This window comes from Austrofundulus limnaeus, unplaced genomic scaffold, assembly GCF_001266775.1.
Source record: "Austrofundulus limnaeus strain Quisiro unplaced genomic scaffold, Austrofundulus_limnaeus-1.0 Scaffold138, whole genome shotgun sequence".
In the NCBI taxonomy this organism is placed as follows: domain Eukaryota; kingdom Metazoa; phylum Chordata; class Actinopteri; order Cyprinodontiformes; family Rivulidae; genus Austrofundulus; species Austrofundulus limnaeus.
The window spans coordinates 121438-132043 of NW_013952540.1; the positions used below are offsets into that span (position 1 = coordinate 121438).

The following is a 10606-nucleotide window of genomic DNA, read 5'->3' on the forward strand; positions in this document are numbered from 1 at the left end:
TCTTTAATTAATGCATAATAAATATTTAATAATAATTTATAAAGTGTTTACAGATTAATTAATAAATTATCTACAAACTCTTTAAAATCCATCTATAAGGGGAGCCTGATTGTAAAGTGGCACCGAGATAACATTAGTGCTCTGATTTTTCCTTTAGTGTCTCCACAGTTGTCAACAAGCCCTCTTTCTCCAGGAAAATAGCAGTTTATTTCACTTTTTTCTGCACTAATTCAGATATCTACAGTCTCTGTTTTTATTTTATTTTTAATTTAATTTCCAGGTAAATTTACACGCAGAGGTAGCACAGACACGGCTGCAGACGCAGACAGCTTGAGTGCCAAACACTCCCATTCCCACCATTCCCTGCTCCGAGACATGCCCGACCATTCCAACAGCCACAGCGACAACACCGTGAAAGAAGGTGAAACCACAACCAGCTGAAAACAAATTTAAAACCTTAGTTCAGTGAAACAAGGTTTTCCTTTTTTGTGCTTCAAAGTTCGATCTCAGATCTCCACCATCACCATGGCGGCATTCAACACAACTGTGGCGTCCTTTAACGTGGGCTACGCTGACTTCTTCACGGAGCACATGAAGAAGCTCTGCAGCCCGGTCGCTGTGCCCGAGATCCCGGTGGAGCCGCTGGCCTGCGCCAACCTGCCGCGCAGCCTCACCGACTCCTGCATCAACTACTCGTGTCTGGAGGAGGGCGAGAACATTGAGGGGACCAATAACTTTGTGCTGAAAAATGGCATGTTGGATCTCACAGTGAGTGATGAGTTAGTTTTATTGTAAAATCCAGCTGAAATCAGGTACAACTTTAATGTCAGTGGTGAGCACAGCTAACCCAGCAGTYAGCTTCACTAACCGTCAATCCGCTAACTATAAGCTTAGCTTTGCAAATGCTAAACCACTAAATACGTAGACAAGAAAATTAGCAGAAGCTAACACTAAACTCTAACTCATGATCTGTCATGTATTGTCATTGTGAGGGGATAGTTTTTATTAGCAGATTAMAGTTAGTTTAATTAAATTTAAAAGAAGCTTATTGGTTCACAAAAAGTTTCTAAAGTYAGCGAAAAYGCTAAGWTTAGCTTCGCTATTAGCTGTTAGCGKATTAGCAGAACTGTGCCCACCACTATTGTATTTGTACAGTTACACTAGGATAATAAAATGAGATCATAGTCCTCTCACTCAGTGTAAACATGCAACGTAATAAAAGCATTATTGACCCTAATGCACGTGACGTCACGCACTTCAGAAGACCACCGACTTTGYCATGAYGGACGTCAAAACAATCTGTGCTCAAGTAAACTCCTGTACAGCTAGTCAAAAAAACAGGCAAGTGGTGGACAATGGGTCCTCACAATAAACCAAAACAAACCCACACACACTCACTTTTACACACACAAAATCTTCCAAGCAAAAAGTCAATATTAGTCACACTCAGTACCATCTGCGGGGACAAAGAAGCAGACTGTTGATCTGCGCTTTTTTCTTTTTTAATTCCACTTCAAATTTATTTTCATGTCTGTAGCCTGTAGGACGTGAAATTTTTTTAATTAAATAACCAGCTCAATCTGATTTTTGAGGATCAAGAAGCAGGTAAACATCTGAAGGGGTTGACGTGTGTGACAGAGAACTTTTGTCTATTTTACTGTTTAGCTATGTTAACTTTTTAAATACATCTGTGTATGAGCCCAACTAGGTCTGCTACTTCCACAAGTTAGCTCAACTTCAACAATTAGGCTAGAAGCCGCGGCTAAAAACAACTTAGAAAAACAATCACAGTCAGTCTGTTCAGTACTCTGCTCTCTCAGTTCTGACGTCTGTCATGGTGTTCCCATGTGACTAGGTGATGTAGTTACAAAGAGTAAATAGTATCAATTAAAAAAGCTTTTTCAAAATACTATAACATCATTTATGAAACATAACATATAAAAAATTCTAAGACAGTATAAAACATAAACAATATGGTAAGTGGACTGAACTTATAGAGCGCTTTTCAAGTCCCTCYGGACCCCAAAGCGCTTTACACTAACAGACATTCACCCATTCACACTCACATTCACACACTGATGATGGCAAACTACACTGTAGCCACAGCTGCCCTGGGGCACACTGACAGAGGTGGGGCTGCCATGCACCGGTGCCACCAGACCCTCTGACCACCATCAGTAGGCAAGGTGGGTGAAGTGTCTTGCCCAAGGACACAACAACTGAAATGGCTGGATGGGGTATTAAACCAGTGACCTTCCGGTTCCAGGACGACGCCCCTAACCACTCCGCCACAGCTATATTTTAGCAGTAAAACAGCTAAAATATAGCTGGAATTTTTTTAAATTAGAACAAGGAAGCATTAGGAGCTCAAATTTGTTGAACTTAGCAGAAATAAGTTGTAATAGTTACAACAAATGTATTTAGTTTAAAAATAGTTAGCTTTAGCTAATAACAGCTGAACATTAGCTAAAATGGAAGTAAATAGCTGTATATAGCAGAAATAAACAGTAGGAAGCAGGAATAGCTCAAACTAGCAGAAAGAAGCACAAAAAAGTTGAAAAAAGCAAARGAATAACAGAATTAGGCAGAATTATTGCTGGTACAGCAGAAAACATCTAAAATTAGCATTTTTACAAGTGCCCATACTAGTTCAAAATGTCCCGATACTCAGAACCGATACAGATACTGGTATCAATACTGGTTTCAATRCTCAATTGAAAGATACAGCAGGGATGTTAAATTCATATTCACCGAGGGCCAAATGACCGTTATGATTGCTCTTCAAGAATCAGTTGTAAATAACTTCAACATTTCGTGTTTAACTTTGACTAAACACAAAATGTCACGTTCCTCAGACAGATAAACACTAACTGAGCTCTACATGGTATTTTGTGCATACAAACAGCNGGGTGAAGTGTCTTGCCCAAGGACACAACGACTGAGATGGCTGGACGGGGGATAGAACCAGTGACCTGATTAATATGCTTCTGGASCAACTTGTGTAGCTGGAAAACACTGAGATGCAGTGTGTCAGCCCGCTTTTACTGAGGATCCTCAAAAAGTAGACTGATGGATCCTTTTCACAACCATCACAGTGCTCCATATGAGCTCTGTGTCCATGTGCACAACCAGGAAGTTAAAGCTGGAAACACTTTCCACACACTCCCCATTGACGCAAATGAGCTGCAGATTTGACTTCCTCTTCCGAAAATCATCAGTTAGTTCCTTTGTCTTGGTTGTATTGAGGACTAAATTATTGTCAGCACACCGTTCCACCACATTACACTAAAAAAACATTTTTAATTGTATCTGGTAATTTAGGAAGTATGGGTTTTGTCATACAGACGCTCTCACCCTTTTGTAAATCAGGCCGTCCTGCGGGCCCTTTACGCCGTCTTCAGTCACGACATCAGCTCCAGGATCTGCGACGTGGCACTCAACATCATCGACTGCCTGCTGCAGCTGGGCGTGGTGCCCGGCATGGGCAAGAAGCTGTCCAAAACCGACAACAAGGAGAACCAGGAGGCGCGGGCCAAAGACCCTGCTGGCCAGGGCCTTGGAGGAGGYGCTCATGGAGGCGGACCCATTTCGGGAGCCGGCGGAGGCGGGGATGGAGGTGGTGGAGGAGGGGGAAGCGGTGGAGGAAGTGGGCAGGGGAGCAAGGATGACGTGAAGAATAACAAGGATGGTGACAAAACGGTGGGTTGAAATTGCGTTTTATTTTAAAATTGCGTGTTTGAATGATTTCTACAAGTCGTCTTTATGTAAGCAGGATGACGGTTCTGGCTTTAACACCCACCGCCTGGCTCTAACCATGCTGATAAAGATAGTCAAGTCCCTGGGGTGTGCATATGGTTGTGGCGAGGGCCACCGGGGACTATCAGGAGATCGCCTCAGGATGCAGGTCAGTGTCTCTGTCTTCTTCTCACATCATTCTTCTTACATTAAGTTTCAAAGTTCACCCATCTTGTAGGAGCAAACAAAACAATACTCTATTTTGTTCTGAAAGCAAGCATTTATAACTTTGCCAAGTGAAAAATGTTCATAAAGAACCATATGAGACTTTTTATTTTAAATATATTTGCTTTCAGGCTCAGAACTGCCTGACCAACCTGTATAAACTGGACAAGGTGCAGTTTCGACAAACAATGCGCGAGTATGTCAACAAAGACTCCCTCAATAACATTGTGGACTTCCTGCATGCACTGCTGGGCTTCTGCATGGAGCCCATCATCGACAGTAAGTATGCGGCGTGTCTGAGTGGAACGCAGGTCCTGAAACACAAAAACCTTGCATCTGCAAATACAGAAACTGGGAGGGATCAGACGCTGGTTTTAAATGCTAAAATCAAATAGGAGTRCTGTTTATTTGATTGTTTCTGTTTCTGTTCTGTCCAGTAATTACGTTGCTGTCCAGTCTGAGGCTAAATACAGACGTCATCACTGTAACATGCTTACAATTCAACCGTTAACATGCCACAGCTTAAACAGGCATGTTAGCACGCTCACTGTCATTACCTGCTGTGAATCGCTGCCCAAAGTCAGTCACATGTGCAATCACTTCATTATGTGATGTGTTTCATGGGTTTTATTATAAAAAATATCAAGAACCTGGAAGGGATATAGGTTGTATCACACAGGCACATTTTTTTGTTGGGTTTGTTTTTTGTTTGCTTTTTCTGTACTCACTGCTTTTATCATGTCATCTTATCATGCCTTATGTTTAAAATAAATAGCTTTCTTTCCCGCTTTTTTTTTGCCTGACAGTTAATTAAATTGTTTAAATTAATCATACATTTCTGAAAACTTACATTTAGTTTAGTTTGTCCCCATTATTGCATTAATATTTTCATTTTTTAGCAAAAGAAAAAGATGAGTTTGGTCTATAAATCTTAGTATTATCAGTTTTCTGTTTTTAACAATACTGTAATTTAATAAAACCTTAAAACTATGATCACTAAATGATAATAAGGAACTTTCTGTTGATTTGTTTTTGAGAGTTGGACTGCTGTAGTCCATAGAATAATGGTAGAACCATTGTTTGTTCATGTCACAAACAAACTACAGCAATTTCTAGGTTTTATACGTCTGGATGATTCAGCATCTGCCCAACTCTCGTTCTGCACATGTTCGACTCACTTTGGGCACGACTCATATCGAGTCATGACACCCTTTATCAAGGTTACTGTGTTTGATTGCTAATGTATTATATCAAGAAATACATGTAATGCTACGAAATGTAGTACATGGTAATTATTAAATACTAGCTTACCAACAAGCTAAACTAGTAAAATAAAACTGGTATCATCAGCATATAGTTTTTGTTAAGATAATAAGTAACTCTTTAGATAAAGTTTCAGAAATAAAAATGCTATTATGCTAACTTAGCATAAATATGTTTGTTTGGTTTTAAGTCTAGACAAATAAGCTTGTGTTTAGACATTACAGAAATGCAAATCTGAGGCAGAAGGATTATGAAGTTTGGGAGAAAAGGAAAATGCTAAATTGAGTTGATAAATCAGGTTTCTAATGCTAACATTAGCCATTAACCATATGAGGGTTTTGTTTATGTTTGAGACCATAGTCTTCTCTTTATAAAACATTTTGGGGAAAAGACATCTGAAGTTCTAATATTAGTCTACGCAAAAGTTTTATTTGTTTARTTTCTTCACACATTTGAGAAAGTTGAGGCTGATTGAAACTTTCATTCTCACGTTTCGCTTACAGCCTTGTGTGATGAAAATTGCGTCTGTTATCGCCCACTGACACCCTGTTTTCCTCAGTCGGAGCTCTGTCTTGCAGACCTATGCGGTTCGGATTGTCTGATTGSTCAGAACTTTGTGGGCGTGTTTGTTTATGAGCAGTGCATGCTTCAAGGAACTGGTTGTTAAAGATGGAATGAATGGTCTTTGAAGGCATTCAGATCTTAGAGCCATCGGATTTCGAATGAGTGAAGTCCTATACATGTGATGATGTAATTCCATCAAGTGGGCCATGCCATGTGTTTTGTCAGGCAGAACCCCCTCCTGCTTTTCTGTTGTAAGGAGCCATGTAAACGATTCTGATTGCAAATGTCACATCTCTACTGGTTGTTATAGTAGCCATATGGACAGCTTCGAGGAGCAGCTTCTCTGATCCTACTGAGCACATGAACATGCCACCAACATCCACATCTTCTTTCCATCTGCGTGGGCGAGAAAATAAACTAGATTTTCCTCCAACTCTTTAACCAACAACACAAGCCTCTTCCAATATACTATATGATACATGGTCCGTCCGTTTTCTTCCTCTTATCCGGGGTCGGGTTGCGGGGGCAGCAGCCTAAGCAGAGAGACCCAGACTTCCCTSTCCCCAGCCACTTGGACCAGCTCATCAGGGGGAATCACTAGGTTTTCCCATAACAGCTGAGAAACATAGGCTATGTCCAAAACGGCAGGTCGGGTCCTCCAAAGGCCGAATTCATCGGCCGCATACGTCACACCGCCACAACGAAGGACGTCCAAAACCGAAGACTCCTCCGATGTGGCTGATAAATGCATCCTTCCTTTGCCTCGATTTGAAGGACAGGTCTGATGGATCCTTCCCGGCCCAGCGTATCCATAATGCACTGCGGCCCGACCGGAGATCTTTTTATGCTGGTTAAGGCAGACGAAGCGAGACAAAAGAATATGTTTTAAATAAAAATATGGCGATATAAAAATTAAATTTTTTTAGCGGTTGTAATTCTAATACTTTTATCATTTGAATAGACATGTTTTWAAATATTATTTTTGTCATAAAAAAACGCGAAATGAACATGCACTTACAGCGGGTCAATTAGTTCTTCAAATGTTACCTTTAAGTTAATTTTATAGTTTTGTGATATTAATAATGCTAATATATTGATATTTTTCTAGTTTTGATTTAAGTTTGCTTGTTTCTCGTCGTCACAGTTGCTAGGTGACATKACGTAAGGATGGGACGCTASGCCGTCCAAATTCACAGCCTCTTTTTTTCTGGTCTTCCCGATCTACCAAGGACCCGGCCCACCTCGATTGGGTAGTCTGGGTCCTCCGGAGGACCCGGCCTGTCATTTTGGACACAGCCATAGTCCCTCCAGCATGCCTGGGTCTTCCTCTGGGCCTCCTCCCAGTGGGACGTGCCCAGAACACCTCACCASGGAGGCGTCCAGGAGGCATCCTAACCAGATGAACCACCTCAACTGGCTCCTCTCGATGTGGAGGAGCAGCGGCTCTACTCTGAGTCCCTCCTGGATGACTGAGCTTCTTACCCTATCTCTAAGGGAGAGCCCAGACACCCTGCAGAGGAAACTCATTTTGGCCACTTGTATCCGCAATCTCATTCTTTCGGTCACTACCCAAAGCTCGTGACCATAGATGAGGGTAGGAACGTAGACCGACCAGTAAACCCTCGCTTCACCATGACAGACTGGTACAAGTTAAATAAGCAATCCATCCAAAAAAAATAAAGGTTGTGTAGGYCCTCAGGATGGGTTCTTCTTTGTTGAAACGCTTCGTCTTTTCTCTAGGAGACTTCTTCAGTCTGGTTAGTTAGAGATAAACTCAGTCTTATAAGCAGTACCTTCACATGATGTCCTCAACATACAGTGGATTTAAAAAGTTTACACCCCCCGTTAAATTCCAGGTTTTTGTGATGTAAAAAATGACACCGAGATGAATCATTTCAGAACTTTTTCCACATTTAATGTAGAACTCAATAATTACACTGTCATTGTGCACTAGGGCAACTATGGAGCTCACCACCATCAGTGTGGGAATGGGTGAATGCCTGAAGTGTATTGGTGTCCATGTGGACTTGATGAGGCGCTATATAAGTTCAAGCTATTTACCATTTGGTAAAAAAAATCTTTATGGGTGAAAATAATAAAAATTCAAATAATGTGGTTGCATAACTGTGCACACCCTGTTATAACTGGGGATGTGCATTTCAGAATTAACTTATCACATTCAAACTCATATTCAGTCGGCGTCAGTACACACCTCCTATCATTTAAAGTTCCTCTGATTAACCCCTAATATTCAGCTCTTCTAGTAGACTTTTCCTGACATTTTCTTACAGCATCTTACAGCCATGGTCCACATCAACTTCCAAAGCATCAGAGGAATCTTATTATTAAAATATATCCATCAGAAGGGTACAAAAGAATTTCCAAGGCATTTTATGTGCCTTGAAACACAGTGAAGATAGTCATCATCAAGTTAAGAAAATATGACAACTGTGACATTACCAAGAACTGGATGCCCATCCAAAGTTGATGAAAACACAAGACGTAAACTGGTGAGGGAGGCTGCCAAGAGGCCTACAGCAAACAAGGAGCTACAGGAATTTCCCGCAAGTAGTTGCTGTGTAGTACATGTCCCCACAATCTCCTGTATTCTTCATATGTCTGGGCTATGGAAAAGGGTTGTGTCAGAAGCCTGTTTTTACTGAGAGGCGAGGAATGAACTAGGAGACAAATTCAGATTGAGACGAACATTTAAATGCAAAGAAAAGAGCCATACAAATACCTTCATCTGGACCAAAATACAGATCTTTATCAGTCTCAGGATAATTTGGYCAAGAATCAAAACAAACAAACACATTTTATCTATTTTCTTCTGGACCTGGCCACACCTCAGGGGCAAGATGTCACATCAATTGGCCTTCCCTACCACGTGACCAGATYCCTATACAACAACTCTGTTGAGTTCTGATGAGAAGACAGTGACATGTTGGTCTGTGTAAGATGACAAGGCATGTGTTAGCTAGTCTTGTCTTTTAAAAGTACATTCTGTTTTAGAAGAAATAGAAATAAAATAGAAACAGCCTTTATTGTCCCGCGCGGGGAAATTCAGGTGTAGTAGCAGCAGCAGATACATTCATAAATCCACAGRAACAGATTTTAAGATGACCCATGACACAAATCATTTAAGACAGAGTGCACATCAATTAATCACAGTTTAATCATGGCATTCAAAGATAGGTTATTACAAAATACAATACAAATAATAGCTTAGATCTCTAAATAAACACAAGAATGTGTAATGCATGAAAAAATCAGCGTTAAACAAAATAAATTTTCCTTCAGTTGCATGACAGAAGCCTTTTCCATTTTTTAAACCCCAAAACCCCTGCTAAATTTTGCAAAAACAGATTTGTAGTCTCCCAGACATGTGGGAATTTGTGCCATGGTCTGATGAACTTGGCCCTCCCCACTGCGAAGCATGGTGATGGCAGCATTTTCAGCTGAGACTTGGGCCTTAGTCAAGGTGGAAGAAACTGTGAACCGTTTCAAATAGCAGTCGGTCTTTGCACAAAACCTTCAGACCTCTGCTAGAAAGCTGATGAGGAAGAGAAACTTTCAGAATGATAACGACCCAAAGCATACTTCCAAATCAACAACAGAATGGCCTCACAGGAAGAAGATTAATGTTTTGGATTGGCTCAGCCAGATTCCAGACCTGAATCCCACAGAATATCTATGGGAGGATCTGAGGAAGGCTGTGCACAAGAGGTGTCCTCACAATCTGACAGATTTGGAGCATTTTTACAAAGAAGAGTGGGCAAATATTGCCAACTCAAGATGTGCCATGCTGATAGACTTCTACCCAAAAAGACTGCTGTAATAAAGTCTAAAGGTGCTTTAACAAAGTGGTTGAATGGTGTGCAAATTTATGCAACCACCTTTTTTTTTGTTTACTTTCTGCACCCAAAAACATTTTTAATTGAGTTGTACATATAGCTCACAAAAAAAGGTGGAAAAAGTTCTGAAATAATTTATCTTAGTCTCATTTTTTTACATCACTAAGATCTAGACTTTAACAGGGGTGTGTAGACTTTTTTATATCCACAGTACCTGAACAAGTGTCTCGGTGGTGTCCCTGTAAAGGACATCAAAGCTCTGTTTTCCACCTCTTCCATGTACAGGTTTGCAACAATAGGAGAAACTGGGGAGCCCATAGCACACCCATGTTTCTGCCTATAGTACTGCCCCCCATATGTGAAGTAGGTTGATTCCAGGCACAGTTACAGAAGTTGGCACACTTGTTCTGTGGAAAGTGTGGTTCTGCTGCTGAGAGTGGTGTCTGATTTTAATCTTACACAGACCACATCCACTGCTTTATCAACAGGAACGCATGTGAAGAGTGATGTGTCATCAAAGGAGACCATCGTTTCATCCGTCTCCATGATGACATCACTCACCTTGTTCACGAAGTCCATGGTGTTCTGTATGTGATGATCTGACATGCCAACTAATGGACCAAGTACTGACGCTAGATACAATTGATCTCCTGAGTCTTCTACACGACAGATAGACAAAGACATCCAAAATGACGTAGTCACTGATTCACTGTCTCACGTCACGTTGAAATATCAACCAGGCTTAAGCTTCTATTTAGACTGAGGCTGGGTAAATGTCACTGCTAAAATGCTAACAAGAACCTACTTGAGGGTTTTTTTTTTTAATTGTTCCATTTAGGTAAAGTTTGAGAAAGAAAATCAAAACTTCTAACATCATAATTTATGTGGTAGTTTTTAGTTTGAAACAATTTGACTCTTGATCCTGCACTTTGACTTTGCATTGCAGCCTTTTCTCTGTTTATATA

At 40.7% G+C, this 10606-nt stretch overlaps 1 protein-coding gene across 18 annotated transcripts in view; it reads left to right on the plus strand.

The window, feature by feature from the left end:
• Positions 1-10606, plus strand: part of unc80 (unc-80 homolog (C. elegans)) — a 100556-nt gene that overhangs the window by 27388 nt on the left and 62562 nt on the right. For all 18 annotated transcript variants that reach the window (XM_014016077.1, XM_014016087.1, XM_014016081.1 and 15 more), the window contains exons 11-15: positions 281-421; positions 500-768; positions 3370-3699; positions 3773-3904; positions 4092-4239. In XM_014016077.1, coding sequence (XP_013871531.1) covers positions 281-421; positions 500-768; positions 3370-3699; positions 3773-3904; positions 4092-4239 — 1020 coding nt within the window. The remainder of the gene's footprint in view (positions 1-280; positions 422-499; positions 769-3369; positions 3700-3772; positions 3905-4091; positions 4240-10606) is intronic.